Below are 25,297 nucleotides of genomic sequence, written 5' to 3'. Positions count from 1 at the left end.
GACTGAGGTGCTAAGGGGTTGTAATGAAAGCTGCTGGATCTGACAAGACTATCTGTGTTTCTGGCCCTTCAGTATATGATGGAAATACAGTGTATTCTGTATACTGTTAAATATAGTATTTCCCACCATCCCTACTTCTAAGCAGGGGTGAAAATAATATTAAATTCTTACAGTCTGGGGGCTGGCTCTGGCTCCCATAAAGGGCGGGGCCTCAGGTGGAAGGGGTGGGGTTGGGTGGGTCAGCCTTCCCCAGCCTGCCCATCTGCGCTGCCCGGACCCCACCGCCCAGGGCTCCGGTTGTGATTTAAAAGGGCCCAGGGCTCTGGCAGCTGCCACGGTGGCAGTGGTGGTGACTGGGAGCCCCAGGCCCTTTTAAATCACTGGCCCCGGGGCAGCTGCCCCTTTTGCCGCCCCCCGACCCCCGTCGGTGGCTGGGGAGGGGCAAAAGGGGCAATGATGTTAAAGTGCCGTGGCAGCGCTTTAACGTCATCGCCCCTTTTGCCTCCCCATCGGTGGCCCTGCCAATAGGGTCCCTACCGGCGGGGCCGCTGACAGGGAAGGAGCAGTGACATTAAAGGACATTTAAGGAGCGTTCTTTGCCACGGCAGCGCTTTAACATTGTTGCCCCTTCCCTCCCTCGCCCGGTTGGCAGCCCTGCCATACTGGCAGGGCCACTGATGGGGGAGGCAAAAGGGGCCGTGACGTTAAAGTGCTGCTGTGGCAACTCTTTAACATGGGCTGTGTACAGGCTGGTACCGGCTTCTGATCAGTACGCAGTACTGGCCTGTACCAGCTCGTTTCACCCCTCTTCTAAGTGAATAATTTAGACAGAGTGGATCCCGCCAGAACAGATTTGGCATGGATTTTAGTTTCTTCTTCTCCCTCTTCCTGATTCTGGAAATGAAGGCTCTTAATGATTTTGTAAAATCTCAGCATATGATGAGCAGTTGAGGAAACTTGCCCTGCTAACAAATTGTTTTGGGAGATAGTGAAACGCAAAGCACACCCACACAACATGAGACTACAAATTGACTTCTTTAGGGAGATCTCATGGCTGATTGGCATCTCGCTCTCTGAAGGGAAATGCAAACAACCCAGCCTCCAACCTCTCCTTGGAGCTGATTTCCAAGGAACAGAACAAATGCATGATTGGCTAAGGACTCGACTGCCCTGGTACAGAGACAGCCTGTTGCAATTTGGTTTTAAAATCCCCTCCAAATATTGTCCGCAGATAAGGGAGAGAAAATGAGTTTTCTGAGTAGAATGTAAGTTTTTGTTGGAATGAGTTTAAAAGATGAAATCTGTGTTGACAGATAAGAGATAGCAGGGTGCATCTGTTTTCTCCACATTGCTTGCCAGAGCAGTCACAAATCCTCCTCTCTATCTCTGGCTAATTGTCCTAATTGTAGAATAGATGACTTACCTTGCTCGCTCTCTCTCTCTCTCTCTCTCTCTCTCTCTCTCTCTCTCTCTCTCTCTCTCTCATCCTTTTTTCCTTTCAAGCTCTTTCTGGTGGAATGAAGGAGATGTGTCTGTGACAGAGAATAATATAACTCTATAGCAGGGAAGGCAGGGGAACAAATGGGAATATCAGCTTTAGTGCAACATCTTTCTATTTGGTACCCTAAGAGAGAATGACGTTTGGGAATTTAACTTTATGGGATTACTGCTGCCTCCTTAACCCCAGCCTCCTGGACAGTGAATTCTGTGCTGTGCCCCTTAAAGGACTCACCCAAACCTCTAAGCATCACATGGTTCATTCTCCATTACTTAGTCCACAGCAGCATTGTGCAAAATTCAGCAGTTTTACTTTGCTTGGGGTTTAGATGATCCTTCATTTCTTTTTCAATGTGGATTTGACATGTGCCTTGGCCAACATTTATTAAAACGTGTGCCTACAGCTATTTGGCGGTGCTGGGGTCTAGCAACTTATTTAGTTACCAAAATGTGGATTTAAGAACCCAGTGTTAGGCACCTGTTTTTGAAAATCTTGTCCCCTCAGTTTCCCTTTGAGTTTCAAGTATTAACGATCCCCAAAACACTAAATGAAACTCCTATGTTTGTTTTGGGATAAAAAAAAACAACAGTTTAGCGTAGTTTGCAGGTTCTTTATAACCCCTAAACTGGCCTAGGTTCACTCAGAACTCAGCCTAGGTTCATCAAGAGGATTGTGAACATTAGCTGAATCTAGCCTGAGGGTCAGGTTTGTAATTAGGTGAATCCAGCTCTTGCCTACTGCTGCTGTTGTGTGTGGAGTGGTGGGGGTAATTTGTTTTTATCTAAGTTTGCAGCACATTAAATCTGTTCCAAAGCAGCTTTCAGACCTTCTTGATGGCTTTGCAGTTACTAAACAATTCCTTTTTGGGCCAAATCAAAAGCTTATGGTGATGACAAAAGGTTATCTGGGCAGAGGTGGTGCTCGCCCATGGGGGGCCCTAAGCAGGAATATTCCTCCCCTGCCCCCAACACATACTAATAATTAATAGGAGGCCCCTTTTTGCTGCTCAGGGCCCTAAGCAATTGTTTAGTCTGCTTATGCCTAGCGCAGGCTCTGGAAAAGGTCATTCACACAACATCCTTAGTCATGCAAGGGAATCCAATGAATTTACCACCAGATTGATTGCTGCCTTTTCTCAGCTTCCCAGAGCAAGCTGAGTAACCTACATACCCTTCACCTCTTCATTGCCCCCCTTCTCATGGTTTTGAATGGGTAGCAGAACTCTTTGGCCTTATATTCCTGCTAGTATGTCATTCCGCCTGCATATAGGACTGAACCATATTCTCCGACTAGAGTTACCTCCCTATCAGCTGCCTTTTTTCTCCCTGCCCCTTGTCTCCCACCACTGTCCATGACTCATCAGTCAGATCAGTGAGAATTTTAACGCCCATTGAAGTCAATGGGTATCCTTCCACTGCTTTCAATGGGGCTTTGGATCAGGCCCAGACTGAACAGATGTTTCACCTTCCCTCTTTTAGAACACGTCTTGATTAGGACTTGAGCAGCAGGGTGAATAGGGTGAAGGGAAGAACCTCACATAGCTCTGTATTGATCCTGCTAGTCATTTGGGGAGATCCTTCCTTTCAAAAGGAGCGGCATCAGAGTCTTCCTCAGCCAACAGCATAAAACTGAAGGAAGTGTAGGTGTACAAGGTACTCAGAGGAATCTTCCCCTCCTGGTCTCAGGGGAAAATATCTGCTTTGGAGAGTATTCCCCTCTTTTTCAGAAGGTAGCTTATGGAGCTGTTTCAGCCTGTTTCTGTTAAAGCATTGTTAACTGTTGCTTTCTATCCTTGCATCTTTCTCCTGGCCTTTCCCTGTTTGATTACCATTGAATGGAAATGTCCCTACTCCCCTAGGTGGCAGTAAAACTTCAAGTATCGCCAGTTTGTTCCGCACCCTTCCCTCCATCCTGTTCAGCTTGCAAAATCATTATAGTGGGGAGAGAAATAATACAAATTGCAAGAGTAAAAAAGTGAGATAGCAGTGGAAAAGAGACGAAACAATATGAAAGGCACAAATGCTCTGGAGAAACAGAGAGAAATACTTTGGAGCTGCACTTATTTTCATGAGACATTTCCACTAAGCAGCATTGGACTGGGCTTTTGAATGTTAGGTTGCCTGCAAACAGTTCAATTCAATGTCTGCATGTGTGGATGGAGACAGAAGTGAAAGGAGGGAAGGGAAATGCCCCCCAAAATTAGATCACTACATTTAATAAGAAGCACTGAGCTATCTGTATTGTTTGTCCAGATGATCTGGAAATCCCTGAATGAATGTCTGCAAATTGGCAAATAATTGTACAGTTCTTCATTTGAATGGGATTTTGTTTGATGCATGGAGCTTTGTTGATCAGGAGTTTTCTTTATTTACTGCTTTAAGCTGTGTTGCCATTATCTTAGAGAAATAGATTAAAGGAAGGAAGGAAAGACAGACAGACTGGTTGGCTTCTGAGAAAGTGCAGTGGAAGAGCTCCAGCAGATTCCTAGCTTCTCACAGCAGAAGGCGCCGTAGAGAGTAGATGCAGGTCAAAAGTGCTTCATGTGGAGAAACTCACAATTATTTGGTTCCACTATTTCCCACCAGTTGCTATTGCAGGAATAATTTTGGTGACAGTCTGACCAATACGTCTAGTTCAGTTCCGCCTTTCCCAGTAGGAGGTGCTGCATGGAATGGAAGATTGAGCAGCTTCTCCAGCCTGACTGTCTCCCATCAGGAGGTGCGGTATAACACACTGGTAAAATGCTAGCTATGGGAGCTCACAGCTACTCCAGTCCCCGACTGTATCAGTGACAGGTTGTCATAAATATAAAGGGAAGGGTAAACCCCTTTGAAATCCCTCCTGGCCAGGGGAAAGCTCCTCTCACCTGTAAAGGGTTAAGAAGCTAAAGGTAACCTTGCTGGCACCTGACCAAAATGACCAATGAGGAGACAAGATACTTTCAAAAGCTGGGAGAGGGAGAGAAACAAAGGGTCTGTGTCTGTCTGTGTGCTGGTTTTTACTGGGGATAGACCAGGAATGGAGTCTTAGAACTTTTAGTAAGTAATCTAGCTAGGTATGTGTTAGATTATGATTTCTTTAAATGGCTGAGAAAAGAATTGTGCTGAATAGAATAACTATTTCTGTCTGTGTATCCTTTTTGTAACTTAAGGTTTTGCCTAGAGGGGTTCTCTATGTTTTTGAATCTAATTACCCTGTAAGATATCTACCATCCTGATTTTACAGGGGGGATTTCTTTATTTCTATTTACTTCTATTTTTATTAAAAGTCTTCTTGTAAGAAAACTGAATGCTTTTTCATTGTTCTCAGATCCAAGGGTTTGGGTCTGTGGTCACCTATGCAAATTGGTGAGGCTTTTTATCCAACATTTCCCAGGAAAGGGGGGGTGCAAGTGTTGGGAGGATTGTTCATTGTTCTCAAGATCCAAGGGTCTGGGTCTGTAGTCACCTAGGCAAATTGGTGAGGCTTTTTACCAAACCTTGTCCAGGAAGTGGGGTGCAAGGTTTTGGGAAGTATTTTGGGGGGAAGGACGCGTCCAAACAGCTCTTCCCCAGTAACCAGTATTAGTTTGGTGGTGGTAGCGGCCAGTCCAAGGACAACGGGTGGAATATTTTGTACCTTGGGGAAGTTTTGACCTAAGCTGGTAAAGATAAGCTTAGGAGGTTTTTCATGCAGGTCCCCACATCTGTACCCTAGAGTTCAGAGTGGGGGAGGAACCTTGACACAGGTGCAGGTGCCAAGGTGTGGGGGAGCTCGCACATTGAATAACGTTTAATATGTTAAACCTTCTCCTTGATTAAAACTGAGGTCTGAGTGAATTAGTTTAAATCAGGAAGGAGATTTACAGTTCTGAAGATATATGCAAAAACATAAAATGAAAGGAAACGGCTTTAGTCTAAAGCATCCCTTCCCTCCCCTCCCCCCGCAGCCCACTACCTTTAGTTACTGGAAAAAATAGAGTGCGTTAGTAAGTTTACAGCATTACATCATTTAAGTAGAGAAAAGTGTGTGTGGGGGGGAGGTCATAGGAAAACAATGTAAGTGCTGCACACAGATTGCTATTTGGCCTTTAAATTGTGAGCAGTTTGTTTTAAGTAGCCCTGGTGCAAATGATTTCAGTTGCAGGTTTATTAATAAAAATAGCTGTTTTTCATCAGCTTGGTGTTTGTTTCTCTAGGGGCTTTAGTCTTCAAGAAAAAGGTACCTGTTTACTGAAATTTTGTTAGAATTTACCTGTCGGAGGCTGGCTGGGTTTCTCTAGGTTCTCAAGCCCCTGTAGACAGAGCTCTACATCACAACACTCCCCATTTTCCCTTCTTACAAATAAATGTTCCCTTTCCTACCCCTCCAATGCTGAATAAACCTCACGACCGCAGATTGAAAAGAGCGTTTGGAAATAGCAGCTGTAAGTGCTTGGCTGATTGTGGAATGTTTACATGACTTGAAGGTGCCCTGGCCATACTGGAGATTAATCCTGTGAGAGGGCCTGATCCAAAGCCCAGTGGAGAGACTCCAATGAGCTTTGGATCATACCCTTAATCCCTGGGCCCTGATGCTATGTTGAGGGCAGGTGAACACCATGCTTCTCATGGCACAGACTGTTTAATTTCCTGGAGGTGTCTATTATGATAACTAACTGTTTTTTTTTAAATGATTATTATTCAGGTCTTTTTAATGCACTGCTAAATCTCTGTCTAGCTTGCTGTGATAGTGATTGTACGGGGTACATTTAAATATATATACATGCAAAATGTGCACTTGTGCTTACAAAAGGGATAATTGTGCAGTCAACTCACAGTTTCCCCTTGTATATTGGTGATTGCAAGTGCAATTACCCATTCGGGGGCATGCTGTGCACCGTGCAGTACAGAGGGGAACTCAACTGTCAGAGACCCATTAAAAGGAGAATGCAATATGTGGAAAGAAAGGAGGCTACATGATAGCACCACCTCTCTTCTTCCCACATCCCTAGCACAGCCATCTTTGTCCGCTCTATAACTAACACATCAGAGCATTGCTCTGCACAAACACAGATGTGGCAAGCCAGGGAGTGGGAGAGGTGTTAGGGAAATAGACTCTCCAAGTGGCATCTTTCTCAAGGCGGTGGCACTTTACCTTACAGTTGGCATCACTAGTTATTGCTATCCTAGAAATAAGCATCTATAGGCATTGTCTTCCTACTGTTTTTGGTATATGTATATTCCATTAAAATGGTGGTGTTACGACACGGTATCCCTCTGGGGCTGAACTTTGACATTTTATCCCGATCTGTATCCTTCAGAAAAGCTGCAGTTACATCCCTATCCAGCTGGAAATCAAGGGCCAAATTCTCTGTTGAATTTCCCAGAATTCACCAGCTTTTTCAGCTTTTGGGTAGCCAGGCAATGACAGAAATGTAAGACTGTCATAAATATAAAGGGAAGGGTAAACCCCTTTGAAATCCCTCCTGGCCAGGGGAAAGCTCCTCTCACCTGTAAAGGGTTAAGAAGCTAAAGGTAACCTCGCTGGCACCTGACCAAAATGACCAATGAGGAGACAAGATACTTTCAAAAGCTGGGAGGAGGGAGAGAAACAAAGGGTCTGGGTCTGTCTGTAGTCGTCTTGGCCAGGGACAGAACAGGAATGGAGTCTTAGAACTTTTAGTAAGTAATCTAGCTAGGTATGTGTTAGATTATGATTTCTTTAAATGGCTGAGAAAAGAATTGTGCTGAATAGAATAACTATTTCTGTCTGTGTATCTTTTTTGTAACTTAAGGTTTTGCCTAGAGGGGTTCTCTATGTTTTTGAATCTAATTACCCTGTAAGATATCTACCATCCTGATTTTACAGGGGAGATTTCTTTATTTCTATTTACTTCTATTTTTTATTAAAAGTCTTCTTGTAAAACACTGAATGCTTTTTCATTGTTCTCAGATCCAAGGGTTTGGGTCTGTGGTCACCTATGCAAATTGGTGAGGCTTTTTATCCAACATTTCCCAGGAAAGGGGGGGTGCAAGTGTTGGGAGGATTGTTCATTGTTCTTAAGATCCAAGGGTCTGGGTCTGTAGTCACCTAGGCAAATTGGTGAGGCTTTTTACCAAACCTTGTCCAGGAAGTGGGGTGCAAGGTTTTGGGAAGTATTTTGGGGGGAAGGACGCGTCCAAACAGCTCTTCCCCAGTAACCAGTATTAGTTTGGTGGTGGTAGCGGCCAGTCCAAGGATAACGGGTGTAATATTTTGTACCTTGGGGAAGTTTTGACCTAAGCTGGTAAAGATAAGCTTAGGAGGTTTTTCATGCAGGTCCCCACATCTGTACCCTAGAGTTCAGAGTGGGGGAGGAACCTTGACAAAGACCAAGGCTCACTTTGTTGGTACTACAGAGGGGAAGTAGGGAGCAGTGGAAATATCAAGATCTGTGGGTCACGGTTCTGTTAGAGGAGGATGAAGCAAAGCCTGCTTTGCCTGTCAAGACACACACAATCTGGTCTTTGTTTTCCTAGGCATACCAGAAGAGATCTCTCCTCCTCACCAACAACTCTGTTACAGAGCAAATATTCACTAAATATTTTGCTGCTCTTCTGTTTTGCTGTCCTGGACAGCTGCCTTCTCTGCCCTGTATTGTAGAGCTATCCTTGCTCAGAAGAATGAATTCATGAAGATCTTGTTTCATGCAAGCTGTATACACCTAGGCTTTTGCTCAGCGTCACTGGCGTAGGGCAACTAACTTCTTTGCATCAGGGACATTCTTCTCTCTTCTCTCCTTTCCTTTTAATGCAACCAGGTTCTATGAGTTGCAGCTTGATTCTTTAGCTCTCCTTGTTTTGTTTATTTTAATAGACTCTGGCTCATGCTGCAGCTGCACTGCATCAGTCAGCTGGTGCTAAGCAGCTGAATAGCCAGTGGATCCAGCCAGCTGAGAATTCCTTCTACATGGAGGAATCCTTCGGTGGCAAAGTACCATCGCATTTTATATGTCACAACCCTACCCAGTCTGCAGCGCAGGGGGTGTGGCCAGAAAATGGCTGCATCCGGCTGATCCCCAGCCCCTCTTGGCTCTGGGGCAACTGGGCGTAACTTAAAGCAGCCATTAGGCTTAAGGCCACTTTTTTTTCCCGCCTTTCTCCAGTCCTGTGATGAGCATAGTTTGGTTGGACCAGAAGATCTGGCAGAGAATGACTAAGTATTTAACAATTTAGGATGGATTTTCCAAAGTGATCGGTATTGGCCTAACTCAGCTCCTAGTAAAGTCACTGGTAAAACACCATTGGTTTTAGTGGGACAAAGTTAGGCCAATGCTGAAAATCCCAGCCTTACACTATATAGACTGCAAGGAATAAAACAATGCTAAAAGAGACCAAACTCCTCACACTCGTTACAAAAAACAAACAAGCTCACCTACAAAAAAACAACCCTTCTGCAGCCCATCAAGTGAAAACAATAATAATGTCTGTCATATATTGCTTTTCATCCATAGATCTCCAAGCACTTTTCAGAGGTGCACACACATCACCATTATTTTTAAAAATGATAAATACAAGTCTTGTGCTTGCTAAAGTGGTCTCCTGCTGTGTATGTGCATTCTCTCTTGCTTGCTGTATTTTTTAACTTGTGGGTGCTTTAGAGATAATAGCATATGTCTTCCCAGGTGTAATCTAACTGAATTATGGGATAGTGTGTCCTGTTTTGTACTGTTGCTTTCCATAAGGAAAGTGATAAACTTGTGTGACTAAGAAAAAAACAAAAAGAATAAATGGCTCAATTTGGGTGAAACCACTTCAGCAGGTGAGGTGTCAAGATAAAACAGCTGAGAATTCTGGAGAGGGTCCTATCTGTAAATATTTGCTTGGCTATATCTTTCTAAAAGGAGAGTGGAATTGTACCTGTTGGTATCTGCAATCCTACATCACTTAGCCTTCTATGTTTGCAGAATTTTATTCCTTACTGGGGACATGTGGGAAGAAGGGAATATACTGTGAAAGGGACAATTACTGCTTAATGCTGGGGGGGGCCGTTCAAATGTTTAATATTTTGGATGCTATTCTCTGGTTTACCTACAGTCTTACCATGTTGCATAGAAATTATTGGAATGGCAGGATATACCTGGCCTGTTTGGCTGCAGAGGACATAGCTAGGATGTTTCAGTAGCAGTCAGAGAGTTTAACAGTCGCAGCAGGTTGATACACTGGATATTGGCGTGGTCGTAATCTTCATTAGGCAATCTGATTTTTTCCTTTATTTTCTCTAATTGAGTGTAACTCTTTCCTCTCTTTCCCTGCAAAGCTCTTCTTTTTAAAAAGTAAAAAAAATACAAACCTCATTAGAGAAGTTTCCTTCTTTCCTCTCCATCTTTAATGTTTGCGCCTACACATATGCCAATCTGACTCTGATGCCCTATAGTCCTTCATCCTGAGACCCCTGTTATAGAAGGAGATCGTGTCTCCTCCCTCGATTTCTTTATTCCTCTGAATTCAAAGCTTTTAACCCCTCTATCCTCACTTGTTACTCCCACACACATACTCCTTTTGCTCCTGTTATGTTTTCTGTTCCCCCACCCCATACCATGAGATGCTTTCTTGACTCTAGCTTTGATCACCTTGCCTGCAATGCTGACATTTGTTTAATCTTGCTAATCTGTAATGTTTGTGCATCAGTGTAAAATTAAACTATGTCAGAAAGAAAACAGAAGCCTTACCATGCTAGCGGTTAACTCCTGTGTTATCTTGGCAGCAAGAATGTGCATTTACTTTAAAGTCACCTTGTGGGAATGGCTCAGGTGATGGTCTGACCCACAGTACGCTGCCAAACTGAGTTTAAATAGCCAAAGCATGTCCAAAATTTGTGCACATGGCTAACCCCAGCCCTGCTTCCCATGCTAATATGTTGGGAGAAAAATGAAGTACAGTACTTTACATTAATTTATGTGTGCTATTTTTTATTTTTGATCACAGGTGATGGAGGATAAGATCTTCACCTGGTGTACACTGGGATAGTTCTGCTAATGTAAGGCAAGCTATCCTTATGTACACCAGCTGAGGACCTGACTAGCTGACCACACTTCATACCTCATCACTCTTGGAATGTTTTCAAACCTTTCAGTCAGTGGTTGTATATCCCCTCAATCCCCAGAACCCTGCTCTTGAGTTGTATTATACAATAGTTAACTGTATCCAAAGTTTCAGCAGATCTATTTCATGGGCTCTTTATTATCTAAACTTATATACATTGCTCCTGTTAAAATGCTCCCATCTTCTGTGACTTACTGCTAGTGCTTTTACACTATCCCCTGCTAGGAGAATCTGGGGCTATACATTCTGTGAGTTCTTCTGCAGCCATTACTCTTCCATTAGTCCCTCTAACAACCCAACCTGGGGAGCTCTCCAAACAGCCAGCACTCCTTCACAATTCCCTGCAGTGACTCCTGGTGGGATTGGAGAACTACTTTCTCACCATGACCATTATTCCTCAGATATTTCCAACCCTGACACCTGCTTGGAGATCCCGAGACTGCAGTAGGTGTGTGCTTCTCGCACTGTTAGACCCTACAGAAACTCTTGCTAAGCGCTGAAGTAGCTATGAGCCGCCTCACAACCAGCCCAGCACTGTGGTTCTATTCCATAAAACTGCTCTGGCTGGGAGGGCTTGCTCCTGAAATAGTTTGAGAGCTCCCTTCTTGTCACCCCTCTTACAGACATTCTTACTGAGAGAAGCTGGGATTGGAATATCTTAGCTCCCTCATATCCAACATGCCTGCACCATTTTCTAGGGTGACACCGAACCCTGTCTGCAGCCTTTTCATCATACAAAAGATTGACTGATCTTTGTTGTTTTCTTCCAGGCCACCCGTCTCTTCAGAAGATCAAGGTAAGATCCTGTTTTATTGATGTTGATGAAGGATTAAAAAATGGAACAGAAGACCAGTTAGGAAGCTGTGTTTGATAATCCCTGTGATGGAGAAAAGCAACCTTGCAAAGATAGCACTTTGATGTTCATATTTAGTTCATCTGTAACTTCAAATTCATATCGGTTAAAGTTCAATTTAGTAAAAGCCAAGTCTGAGTTTAGGTCTTTACTCCGAATTCTGCAAAATGAATTTTGCTCGACTAAACTTGGGGCACTAAAAGCGTTTGCAGTGTGATTCGTGTATCTCAACACCACTGGGACTCGGCCTAGGGGGGAAAATGTACATGCTCAAAAGAGTTTGCATGGGTTAGATGAGGATCAGCTAAACTATTATGACTGTTAGGGGAGAGGCAGCATACACTAGAAGGTGAAGAGAATGAGTATGTTTGGTTTTTGCTTTCAAGCTAGTTTGGACTACCACTAAAACCAGTTTGGTGGTCTTGTATGTTTGTTCTCTCAGAACACCTATGGATTTTAGCACAATTGATGGTTTCCACATGTAAGAATCCAAGGTTAGTTGCAGGTGAAGATGCATTCATTAATAAAGTTGCACGGGAACCCAGGACTGGAATAAAAGGGGATGTTGCAGATCAGAAATGAAGTGCATTGGCAGAGCTGCATGGGAGATCAGGAACAGAAGAGAAGGAAGGTCAGAACTGGGGCCTATCAAGAGTGAGAACTTAGGAATGGAAAACACAGGTGTGATGTTGGTCAGGTGTGAGGAGCATAAAGAAGTAGTCATATGGAGACTCAGGAATGGAACAGAAAGAGGTGTTACAGGCTAGGAATTAAGTTCATTGGTAACTTGTGGGGTTACAGGAATAATGTAAGTTAGCAGCAACTACTGGATTCTAGCCAGTGCTGCCTGAAGAAGAACTGTAATGTTTAATAGTTAAATTAGTTGTTCGGAGACTGAGTCTCAGAGACTGATTCTCAGATTCACAGTTCTGACAGTGTAAAGGGCCCTTGAAGTGGGAGTAAATTACCAGTGCCAGATTCATGAAAAGGGGCCTTAATATAAATAAGAATCAGGCTGTCTGTGTGTTTGTAGTTCTATTTTAAGCCAGTACTAAACAATATGGAGATGGAACTTCCGTATCCCTATTTAGAAAGTGTAAAAGAGCCACTGAATGTCAGTCTTTATCCATATTTTTGACATTCTAACAGTGTTGGTTTATTGTGTCGCATTGCATTACATTATGATTTCAGATGCAAAATCATGCATGCTACTGCACCCGCAAAACCACTATGTAATTCCATTCATTTAGTGTCATGCTCAAACAGAACTTAATCTCTCCTGTCCTATCCTGAAATATTTGGCAGATAAAGTAGTTACCAGCTTGACATAATTTGCTGAATTACCTCTGAAGATTTGTACACAATCTTGGGGCACAAATGAAGTGAGTTTGGTAGTCTTCTCTGGCTGCCAGTGCGTATACTTCATAAGATAACCACACCATTTCCCACAGTGCAGGACAAGTGTTAGTCATTGCTCAACAAAGGCCCAGGACTGGATTAGTAAGGAGTGTTGCAGGTCAAGGCTGAGTGCACTGAGAGTGTTGTAGGAAGGTTAGATTTGAGAGGCATTGACTAAGTGTTGTGGGGGCCCACAACTGTAATTAACAAGGAATTTTGCAGGGCACCATTGAAGTGCATTGGCAAAACAGTATGAGGAAACCTTGTATAGCACCCAGCTGCACTGTACTTGGTTCTAGGCAGAACTCTTAAGTCCAGCAAATGCCAGTAAATTAACACACAGACACAAATAAGTGTTAAAAATCTCCTTCCTCTTCTTGAAATGACATTTCCCGATAAAGAAAGTGCCCTCTCTTTCCTTCCCCACCACTCAAGCTGGGGGTATTGGAGCCTGGCAAAATTTGAACACCACCCCCCTACACTCCAATGCTCAGGAGAAACATTACATTTTAATATGGATTTCTGGGACCTGGTCTTGAACTACTTGTCAGTGGATAAGCTCATCAATGATTAATTGTACTTGCTTATAGGTTTTGCTTGCATTTATTCTATTAATGGAGCAACAGACATTGTATGGTCTATTTCTTTATGATCATCTAAACTTTAATCTCTAAATACTTTCCCCTTTCCTAACTCATTCCTTTCTCCTTTCACGGTTTTTATTGTTTCCTTCTTCCCACAAATACCTTTCACCTGTGCCTACGGTACAAGTCTTCATTTTGATCAGTATCCTTAAACACTCCAAAAATTAAAAAAGCCTGCTTTGAAATGGAGTATTAAAGCCACCCCACCCCCACTGCCTATCATACCATGGTCTTTACAGGTTCTGTGTGGTAGAAGTGGAATATCTATTTGAATTTGTCAGCACGAAGCAATGGAGTAAGTTTAGCTTATCAGCATCCTGCTTGAAGCATAACAGAATTTTTATGCTCTGTTGCCTCTTTGGAGGAGAGGCTGGATGCCCTGGACACACTCTTAACTCACTGTACAGTCCTAAATGTATCAAATATTGGAGGGCTCCCAAGTGGAATAACAGAGATGATGTAACTTCATGAAAGCCATAAATTTAGAGCCAAGCTTGCCATTCAATCCACTGTGACCGAGTATTGCAGCACCATGGTAGGTAAGATTACTCACTACTCTGAGAACCCTTTTCTAAACAGTGGCTGTGGGAGGGTCAAGGACAGAGTTTAATCCCTTCACTCTGTATTCTCTGCCTTAATGATTTTATTTCAGACATCGAGAGGTATATTTTCACTAAAGTGGGATTTCAGGATTTAGCTATGTGACTCTCTTTCTTAATAGTCAGCACTCAGCTGTATGCCCATTCACCATGTTGAAAATATACCTCTCAACAGTGCTTTAATGCTGTTTCTTTTAATAACCTGATAATGTTTTGAGTTACACAGTGGGGCTTGATCAATTTTAGAAATGTGTTAACTGGAATGGTGACATAAAGTAGGGGGTCATACTTCAATTTCTCCCCTTTGCATAATCCTGCCTCTCCCTAGCACCGTGGTCACTTTCTAGTAGTACCTCAGAACTGGCTTTCTGATGGCATTGCTTCTTGGCTGTTACTGAGATGAGGTGCTGTCTCTGGTGTGATCCATATCCTGTTTTTACTTCGCATTTTGCCTCTGATCTCTTTTTTCCCCCTTTAATTTCCATTCTTATTTTCTCTCCCACTATTTTCCTTTGTACCTCATGTCTTTGCCATCCTTCCACCTCCTCACTGCCATGTCTGTCCTTTTACTTGTCCTTTCCCTTGGTGATCTATTCCATTCTAGTCTGTATAGATTCTTGTACCACCCTGCTCACTTTGGTATCTGAGTGTCCTCTTCCTCTTCCATCCTCAGTCTCCACATTAAATGATTCTAGCATGAATTGCAAGCAGAAGTTCTTGTGTCTGTACTATTACAGAAGTGCTACCAGTATCTAGTATTGAATGCAAGTAGCACTTCTCTTAATCCCTACTAGGACAATGCATCATGCTGTCTTCAAAGGGAGTGGGGATAAAGCACCATCAGTCTGGAACTGTGCATCCAATGAACACCCACAATGCTCCTTATTGTGGATGCATGTTAAAGGCACGTGTATCAACTACAACACAAGGCCATTTAGTTCTTGACTCAGAAAGGGAAACAGTGGCTTGCAATAAAAGTGCCTCCTTAAGGTCTTGCAAGGGACTGCACAACCGCTGTAGGAGTCTGACATGCATGTTTGAACCATAAACTTTGTTTTTCTATTTTAAAAAAAAACGAGATGACTGTTCTTACTCCCAGGCTATAGAGTCATTCTCACGTTTGTGCTCTCTCTTTGCCCCAAATGACTCTGACTCCGAGAGAGAGAGAGAGACTGACTCACTCTATAGTCTGGTGGTCACAGCGCTCACCTGGGAGGTGGGAGACCCAGGATCCATTCCCCCTGCTGTAGCGACTCTATCCAGAGTGCAATAGCTTCAACAGGCGAGACTGAGGGAGCCCCAGTCAGAATATCCCATAGCGTGCACCTGAGAGGTGACCAAATCTCTTCTCCCCCTTAGGTGAATGGGGGACTTACCAGGGTCTCCCACATCCCAGGTGAGTTCTCTAGCCACCAGGCTAAAAGTGATAAGGGAGTTCCTGTTTCTGCTGCTTTGTGTGAACTCACCTGAGGGGCCCAATCTGGGTAGGCAGTCGCTGAGCACGTTTATTGTATTGGGCCCATCCCACAATGTAGGTGTCTGAACACCTGTCTTCCCCTGGTTTGTGAATCGCTCTGGGGCTTTGGTGGGAGATGCCTAGAGTGAGGTGTTGTGCACATGCCCAGAGCCAGAAACATAGGCACCTAGGGAACTTCTACTGCAAAAATGTAGGCATCGAGTGAGTTTAGGTGCCTACAGGGTTCTGCAGGAGTTTTGTATATCACAGTCGTCCCAAAACTGGGACTTAGGCACCTAAAACAGGGACGTAGGCGCCTATCTCCTTTGGTGCACTTGGGCCCAACATTGTTTACTCACTATCCACCTGAGTCAAATTTTGACATGGAGATGACAAGTTTTGTATCCCAGTAATTGTCCCTTCATTTAGTTACCCCTATTGTTGCTCAATCCTTGAAAATTGTGCTTTGCCTTTTTTTTCTTTTAGCAGGCATGACAACACATTCTTTGCTGCACCAGCAGCATTTCCAGTGAGCTGTTATTTTGAAGTTCACCCTCTTTTCTTGGGAGTAGGTTCTGAGTCCACAAGGGAATAGGACATAAATGGGAAATGAATTAAGATGAGAATAATAGATTGAAAGGAGTTTGGAGCCAGTTTTCTTAATGCACTCTAATAATTATTTGTGAAGGGAGAAGATAGAGGATGATTTTCTGTTTAGAAAGGCGTCTGGAGACACTAAAAAATGTTTAATACCCTGGCAGGAGTTAGTTTTTAGTCTCTCTGAATCTGGACATGCTCTCTGCAGTATTTTCAGGCTGGCTGATGCAGAGTCATTTAATGCTGCTTGTAACAGGGTAGCATCCCCCTTAAGGGCTGGTGCTAGTCAACTCTGATTACAGAATGAGGCATACCTGGAAGAGATCATTGTGCTCGCCCTATAAAGAACAGCAGGAGGCTTCAATGAAGGGGAGAGGAGGAATAATAATCATTAATAAAAAATAATAATGATGCTCAAGGATTAGAGATGTCTAAGAGTGAGAAGGCTCTAGAATAGAGTCAGGACTGAGACTGCAGCCAGACAGGGCCTAGGAAGGGCCTGCCAAAGCAGGAAAGGCCCTAGGCAGAAATGCCTAGGTGGAGGAAGAGAAACCTTTGGTTTTTGTGGACTTTTGGATGGACTTGAAAACTTTATTTTGAATGTTTGTTAATTTAATAAAGCAGAACATAAGAAGGGATGGGAGTGAATGAAAGTGTTTTTTGAGTTTACTGAACAGTCCAAGTGGGGAAACTGAGGCAGACTACCTGTAGTGAGACCGTAGGCCATTAGGGGGCGCATGGGAGGCGGCTGGTCCTTCTACATGTTAGGAGTATAGTGGAGTTTTAACAATGGGTCTTTGAATTAGTGTCTAGTTGAATAACCTGGATGCTTTTAGAAAGAGGTGCAAGATATACCTATTTCCCCAGGCCTTCCCAACTGCTCCTATGCCTGTAAGACAGCAGGTGCTGCCTCCCAGGGATGGTGTGAGTACTGTTGAGAAGCGATGCAGAATGCAGTGTGGGCACCAGCACCGTCAAATGAAAGAAGCTTCCCGAACTATAGAGAAAGTAAATCCTCTCAGTGGCATCCCACTGAAGCTTTGGGAGGTAATGAAAAACCTCCTGGCAAAGCAGGGTTTATTGGGGGGGGGGGGGCGAGGGGAGGGAAAGGTATTGAAGAACACCCCAGCACTCCCCACCCTCATCCTAGACATGTCTACATTGCATCTGGGAGCGAGCCTCCAGGCCCAGGTCTACAGACTTGCTTCCTGGGTCTGTGCTAGCATACTAAAAATAGCTGCACTCCAGCTCAAGGCAAAACATCAAAGCAATGTCTGCACAGCTATTTTTATCAGGCTAGAGTGAGCCCCACAAGCCCCACTGTGGGCCGAGGCTGGGAGGCTCCCAGATGCAATGTAGACCTATCCACTGAGGCCTGGGTGGGGGCTGGGCTGAAGAGGTTCCCAATAGTGCTTGCACTGTGGGAAGGGGGTGAAAAGCTCATGGCTGACTTGTATCCAGGAAAAGCAGGTAGTTATGCAGAAGATTCTGCATATAGCTCCTGGGGGAGGTGGGGAGAGAAGATGTGATTGATTTTTCTCTTGAGGGTTAATAGGTTGAATTGATTTCTGCAGGAGCAGGAATGGGGATGGGGCATCATTAGGTTGATTTACTGATTTAGTCTGTTTGAGTTGATATGTTGTTTGGCTGGGGTATTTTTTGCTTTTGGGGGTTGAGTCTGTGACTTTGAATTGACATATCAAAACAATCCCTCTTCAGAGCAACAAATCAGTTCTGGCTAGGGCTCCATTCAGGCAAATCTTTACCCCTTTCCTCAGGCCTTGGGAAAGAGACGCCTGACACCTGGTTCTTCACCCACCTCACCATATCTCAGGAGGACCTGCAAGGAGATTCTTCACCTTCCCGCCCGCATAGGCCTCCAGGGAAGAGGGTCCATTGCCAACATGTTTTTCAGTGCCGTCCTCAGGCCTTGGTCAGGGTGGAGGGGGTCTGCTGGGACATTCTCCAACAGCTTCCGCAGGCTGCTGTGGGGTGATGGATTTCTGGGAGAATCTTCTTGCTTCAAGCAGGGGTAGCTTCTTACTTTCCCTGGGGTCAGCACCCACAGACTGTTCTTGGCTATTCTTCAATGCTACCTGCATCCCAGAACATAAAGCAAGTAGTGAGAAGCCTGTCTCTGTTCCTGATCTCTTCGTAACCTTGTGGGCCAGTCCAAACCTGAGCCTCACTCCCTTGGGCCATAGTCTGTCAGAGGTCCCCTCATTTCTCTCTTCCATTAAATCATTGGGCATCCAAAGTTTGGTGTTAGTGTGCAAAGGGATGTTCTTCTCAGGAATTCTGCTCCACTTTTAACTCTCCTGTTCACACTGAATGGAGGGTTGTGTAAAGAAATAAAATAAAACCCCAAACCTCTTAGTGTTAGTAAAACTGGGCTGGGGGCAGGGAGGGAAGAGAGAGGAAAAGCTGTGCTCTAAATGCCAAATACCCTCAAAAGAGCGATGGATGGTTTCACACAGCTCCTACTGAGAGGCTGTAGACTTCAGGGTGAAGTCGCAGCCATTCACACAGCAACAAATTAAGATGTCTTGGAATGCTTTCTCTGAACAAATCAAAGAGAGCACAGCAGGGGAGGCTCCTGACTGCAGGTATTTACTTTGATTAATTAACTACTTAGGGAAGAAAGCACTCTAAAAGTGTGTCCCTGGCCAGCCCCAATCGTCTGTTGCTTGGGGAATCAGAGTTCAGAAGTTGAGCTTATTCCTTAATTCTCCAGGTCAACAGAAGCTGGGATTGTACATGTAGCAGGAGGAAGGGCCTCACATCGCTCTGTCGGGACCCTTTGCAGCTGGCTCGCGAGTAGTATTGATCTTTCTTAAGTATTTCCAAGGTGCCTCTCATCATGGAATCCTATATAGATTCCTATAGAGGGATGGAGGGCCAAGAGGGAGACATGGGTAGCCTTTCTGAGAAGGCAGGACAGGCCTGGTGAGTATAAGGGCTCAGAATGAGGAGTAAAAGAGAAAAATGGGGGTAATTTCCCAAATATGGCTTATTTCTTCATCCCAGAAGTAAGTATATGAACAAGGCATACATTGTCAGAGTGAGAGAATATCCAGATCTAAGCAGAACTCAGTGATGGAAAGTCCTTAACACATGGATTTTTCTTTTCATCGCTCTTTCTGACAGTGAGCAGTGCCTCTGCTTAGGATCCTATCACAGTGCCAATGTTAATTTAAAAAAAAAAAAAATCAACAGGCCTGCAAAAAATTAAATGCTTGAACTGGTTTGCAAATTGTTTAGGGTCATATTGTGAAACCCTTCTCTATTGATGAACAGTTACTCACTGAGTATGGACAGGCAGACACAATGCACAGCAGGGCCAGACGTCGGGTTGCAAAGGCCTCTGGGGAGAAGAGAGGCCTCTAATTTCAGTAGGACTGCTTGTGTATGCAGTTGTCCACTGATGTGCGTAAGGGGGGAAATGGTCTGGCCCTTAACTTTCTTTGCTTTCTGTCTTTTTTCTTAAATAAAAAATGTCATTGTTTAATTATTCTGCTTAAAGTTCTCCCCTTGCCAAAGTAATGCCACTCTGATAAAGTGCCTGGATTTAGCCAGCTAAAATCCTCCTGGTCTGCATTCTTGCTTGGTCAGGAACATTTTCCTCCATTTCATCACTCCTGAAAGTGACATTAATTGTTCCTGTCTTGGTTTAAAAAACAAATAGCTTTCTAGGATACAGTGAAGATGCCAGCCAGATGTAGAGTGACTATTTCCTATGCTGAATATGGGACACCTGGTAAAAATACTCGTATTCAAGCGAGTTCAATGGCAATCAATCAGAACTATGCAGTACAAACATTCAAATTAACATCAAGTCGACTGAGCCCCTGTTAAAAAGAAATAAAAATAATCCAACTATGCAGTATTTACCTTCTTACCTTTAAGGCTTTTGGGTTCACACACACAAAGTGGGGGGTGACTACCTACCTGGCGCTCTCTGCCCTCCATGCCTGGCTGGGCCCCCGGGACGCACCAGCTCTTCTGGTACCTGGTTCCACATCTTCCTGAGGCAACATGGGCGGTGGGGGCAGGCGTAGGGTCACATGCTCCCCCTCCCCAGATTTCTACCAGGGTTCACATCAGAATGTGGCCAGCAGCAGCCTCTCAGCACTGTGTGGGAGGGAAGGGACGAGATGGGGAAGGGATGACCTGGCCCATGTCTTTGCAGAGCTCATCTCTTCTCCCCACCACCCCCCTCTCCTGTGTGGCTGGAAGCAGCTTGTCCCTGCCTGCCTGCACAGTGTCAAAAGGCAGCTAACACCTCCAGGCTCCTACTGGCCACCAACATAGCCCAACTGCCTCCGGCTACAGCGTGGGCAGGAAGGGGTTTAGCCTAAGGATGCATTGGGCACCAGGGAACCTGACTGCAAGGGCTTCAGGGAATCCGGCCAGAGGTTTCTCAGCAGGGGAGGGTGTCTAGGGGATGGAGCAGCCCCATGGTCCCTGGGGGCAGGACCCAGGGCTGGGGGGGTGAAGAGGGTGCTAGGCTCCTGTTCCAGGAGCACATAAAGGGCCGATGGGTGGGTAGCAGAGGCGACACATAACAGGCCGCTGCCTGGCGCCTGCCCACACTCACCAGCCACTGCAGCATGCAGCCACCACTGGCCTTAAATGGGATGGGGGGCAGAGCCAGCATGCAGCAGGGGCTGCACTGACAGATCAGCAGGGCGATTGGCTGGCCTCGCACGCTGCATCTTTGCCCCTCCACCAGCCTGTCACACCCACCCCCATCATTGGCCACTGGACCGCCCCCCACTGCCGGTGGGCAGGCAGCTGGTGAGCAGGGATCCGGCCAGCAGCAGGACCTGCCAGTACTGATGGGATACCTGCAGGAGGGCTTAAATACAGGACTGCCCCTTTAAAAACGGGACATCTGGTCACCCTAACCAGATGGTACTGTCTCTATCTGCAACTGTTCTTTGTTTCTTGGACCATTTACACAGAATGTCCTTCTCCTTTGTTGTCATCTCTTCCTTTGGAAAGCTATTTGGAATTGCCCCATGCAAGAAGGGAAAGCATCACCTCACTATCAGCCAATCAAGTACTTCCATTCCTTAGCCATCCCTACACTCTTATCTCAACACCAGCTGCGCTCTATAGGAGCGTTCCAGGACAGATTCTCATTTATACCAAGGCCCCTTTACACTGCTCTGGCAGTGTAAATGGGTCTTAAAATGGATGTAAATATAATTCATAACCATTTAAAGACCCTTTTATACTGCCAGAGAGGTGAGAAGGGGCCTTGGTATAAATGCGAATCTGGCCCTTCAGTTGTACAGCAAATGTGTGCGGCAGAATAGTGGTTGTTTTTTATTACCTCCCTATTCTAAGCAAACGGCTTGATACGATCTCTTGTTTGAAGCTAAAATGTTAAAAGGAAAAAGATTTCTGACATGTACTTATACCTACATTGAGCAATCGATGCTTTTCACATATTAAAAGTCTTATCTTATTCCCAAATTAGTTGGCAGATGCACTGAAGCCTGTGTTAGCACTTGCCTTTAAATTGCTTATGAAGAAGATGGTTTCTTAGCTAAGAGGCAGCCACAAACATTGATGAGAAATTTATACCATTGTGTGCAATCCAAGTTGCAGATCTTATTAAAAGAGGACTTAGTCACAGGACTGACATCTTCCAAAAATGGTCTCTCAAATTGCAGAAGCAGAATGTGCATATGTACTCATTTGCATCTATAAATGGGTTAGTCAGGCATGCTATTTTACAGGATTTACATATGAAGATGGCTGCTCTGTGCATGGATGTTTTTTGTTTGGACAATTATAAAGGAAAATTTAGCCCTGAGAGTGCTGAGAAGGGCAAATTAGTGTGTCCTTCACTCGGCATATGGTATGCACCATTATAGCAACAACCCACAAGAGGAAATTCCCTAGCTGGCGGTTGTTGCATGTCTTTGGTATTCTTACCCCTTTTGAGCCTGAGGAGTTAGCCTATATTTGGGGCCTTGCTGTGTTGTTTCTGTTAGCAGGTGAAATTGATTATTTAAGTTAGGTATTTTTTTTTTGTTCAGTCCTGTTTATTTACAAAGAATGTACACTGAACACTATAGAACCAAACAACAGAAGGCAGTTTCCTTGCTCAGAAATCCAAGTCTGTGTTTCTAACAAGTGCTGTGTCCAATAGAATCTCTATCCCTTGGCTTCCTCTCAGGGCCACTCTCACAATTGCTTCTTTTACCTTCTGCTGGCTTTCTGCCTCTCAGGGTATGTCTACACAGCTATGTAAGCCTAGGGTTAGTGGGACTTGAGTCAGCTGACCTGTGTCAGGGAACCCTGGGCTTGAGTGACTACATTACATTTTAACCCTAGAGTGGCAGGGTGGACTCGGTCCAGAGGCCCCTTGTGATGGCTGTCCCAATAGAACAGTGGTCCCCAAACTGGGTGGGTGGGGAGGGAGTGCCAGCTCCCCTTGGCTCCCAGCCGCAGCTCCCCCTTCCCCCCCGTCCCCAGCCACAACTCCAGCCTCCCAGGGATCCCTGGGAAGCTGTGGAGAAGTTTTGTGGCTGACTGCCACTCACCACTGAGTTTTGGGGTGGTGAGAGTGTTGGGGGTCATCCCTCCCTTGGCTGTGCTGAGCCAGGAGCTCTGCCACTCCTCCTCCCTATGGGGCAGCCGCTTAGTCCCCGGTCCACCCTCTGCTCCCCAACCTTGCCCTCCCTAGGGCTGTGTGTGCAGGGGCTCTTGTGACCAGGAAGCAGCTCTCTTTGCAAAAAGCTTCTTCTGATCGGTTTCCATTGAAAACCCTCCAGGATCTCTGATAGTGTGCTTGCAGACCAGTGTTCAGCAGACAATAGATTGACACTGACCTGAGCTGTAGCTGTTTGCAAAGGGAGGTGCACCTTCCCTTTGCAATAGAGTGCAATAGACTACACCACAGATTGGGGCAACTTCCTTAGTCCTCTCTATGCAGACAAACGAGCTATGGAATACTCCGGAGGACTTCTGGGACCCAAGTCAAACTGGGATTATGTGCACACAGGAAAGCAACAGGGCTCCGACCCTTCAGCCTTTCAGGGTTCTATAACCCTAGGTTTGAACCCTAGGTTAACACAATTGGTGTGTGGACACAAGGGGGGTTTGGCTTGAGCCTGGGCTCAAACCTGGGCTTACATTGCTGTGTAGACACATCTTCACACAGACACAAACAGCTTCAACCAAGCAATCCCTAGCAAACTCTCAGCCTGTATCCTTTAGCTTCTGTTTGGCTTTGCAAGGTATCCATTGCTTTGGGCAGTACTTCCTTTAGTTTCCAACTATCACTACAGAGGGGGACTCTTAATTGCTCCTTTCATTTAGCCACCCATCAGCTTTAACGATGTCTGTGACATCTATAGAGCAAAAGCCTGCTTGATGGGCAGCCATGAACACTTTCTAACATAACAGTACTAAGGCTTGAATTTCATAGTATTGGAGCTAATATGTCCATGTTATATCTTCAGATTTGTGGGCAGCCACTGAAGGCACCTAATTACAGTTAACAGATTTTGATGAATATAAAGGGGGTTTTTTTTATTCAAAATCTCTTTGCGAATGAGTCTCCTAGAGGTGAGCAACTTGATGTGGGTTTAACTAAACACTCAGAATTACAATTTCAGAATTCTGAAAAAAAAAAATCAACTGTCTTACCTTTCTGGTGTTCTCTGCATTGTAATAAATGATTTCCTTAATTATCCAAGTAATTATGTCAAAGAATAAAAGCAGTTGCTTTTTAAGTTGTTACAATTTGAAATGTACATTACATATGTAATGTACATATCTACCTTTCATTATCTATTTTATTTATTTATTGGCAGAGTTTTGGTATTTTTTTATAAAAATTTCTAAAATAAATTAAAATATTGAAGAGCGAGGAAAATTCTTGGTAATTTGGTTTGTAACACACAGCCCAATATAATAGTCAATTCTACATAATATTGAAGAATATTATGTAATTTCACTCTTTCATATTCGGTTTTCATCTTATCTGAATCCCTACAACCACTGAATGTACAAAGCTGCTACAATTAAGTGGCTGTGTTTACAGAGAAAATGATACATTTATAAATTACAACCTAAGTTGATCTCTCGCACACTGGAAAACTTAGCTTTCTGACAGAAAGAGAACTGCTATAAATTAATTGCTATAAATCTCATGGAAAATTGACACTGAAGACTTTTCTTATTATTATTTAGAATCCTACAAGTCCTTAGCTGGTAGGTAAAGTCCAACCAGGTAAAAAGAGAACAACACATTTCGGTTGCTATTCAGTTCAGCTTTTAACTTTTCAACATAAACAGTAATTGCTTTCAATTTTTAAGTTTATGAATTTCACACAGTCTACAGCAGCAGTCCTGAGTTCTAGATTGAGAATTTTCTGGCAGTTAATGATCAAAGTTAAATTTAAAACTTCCAAGAACCTGAACTGTATCACCTTCTGCAGTCCTGTCATACCTTGCAAGGTTGGGGCAAGTCGGTATTTCACGGTGAAACATTCAAGGAGTGCCTGAAGTATGTCCTGCAGGAAATGGTGTTGGTGAGTAAGTGCTGAACACCAGCATGGTATTAGAAGGCACTGTGCTGCTGGAGTACTGTCTTTCATATCAGAGGATGAAACAAGGTCCTGATCATATGTGGTCATTAAATATTTCATGTCACTTTTCAAAAGAATTGCAGATTTTATCTATCCCGATTTTTCTAGCCAAAGCTTAGGTAATTAAATTTTGCCTACACTGCCCCTGTAGTTAGACATGGTAGTCTTCATTTGCTGCTGTATAATGCTGTTATGCACTGTTAAATAGATAAGTTTTGTCCCAGAAGTGGTTTCATTTCAACCATGGATAAAATGATCCATTTGTAGAATGGGTACACTTCTAAAGTTTCGTTGGTTTGAAAGCTTCTATCCTTTCCAGTGATATATTTCCTAGCTCTTTCATGAGGAATGCCACTAGGAATGGTAGAAGCTTTCAAAATGATACAAATTTTGAATGGCACCCAATGCATATTAGTTTGTACAGTGGTGGTGGGGGGTCCAGTGGAGAGGGGTGCCCTTCAGGTCCAGAGCTGGAAAACACTTATGCCACAAGTAGTAACTTTACTTGTACAAGCAGTCCCATTGAAGTCAGTGAGACTGTTCATGTGAGCAGAGTTACTCATGTGCACATTGGCAGGGTCTGACCTCAGAACTGTAAA

At 44.2% G+C, this 25,297-nt stretch overlaps 1 protein-coding gene across 6 annotated transcripts in view; it reads left to right on the top strand.

The window, feature by feature from the left end:
* The window catches only part of DGKI (diacylglycerol kinase iota), a 281,008-nt gene that overhangs the window by 233,346 nt on the left and 22,365 nt on the right, over positions 1-25,297 (top strand). For all 6 annotated transcript variants that reach the window (XM_073322101.1, XM_073322083.1, XM_073322075.1 and 3 more), the window contains one exon: positions 11,313-11,338. In XM_073322101.1, the coding sequence (XP_073178202.1) occupies positions 11,313-11,338 (26 nt within the window). The remainder of the gene's footprint in view (positions 1-11,312; positions 11,339-25,297) is intronic.

Source organism: Lepidochelys kempii, chromosome 1 (genome assembly GCF_965140265.1).
Source record: "Lepidochelys kempii isolate rLepKem1 chromosome 1, rLepKem1.hap2, whole genome shotgun sequence".
NCBI lineage: Eukaryota > Metazoa > Chordata > Testudines > Cheloniidae > Lepidochelys > Lepidochelys kempii.
Note: the sequence above shows the minus strand (reverse complement) of the source record. Positions and strands in the feature narration are given on the sequence as shown.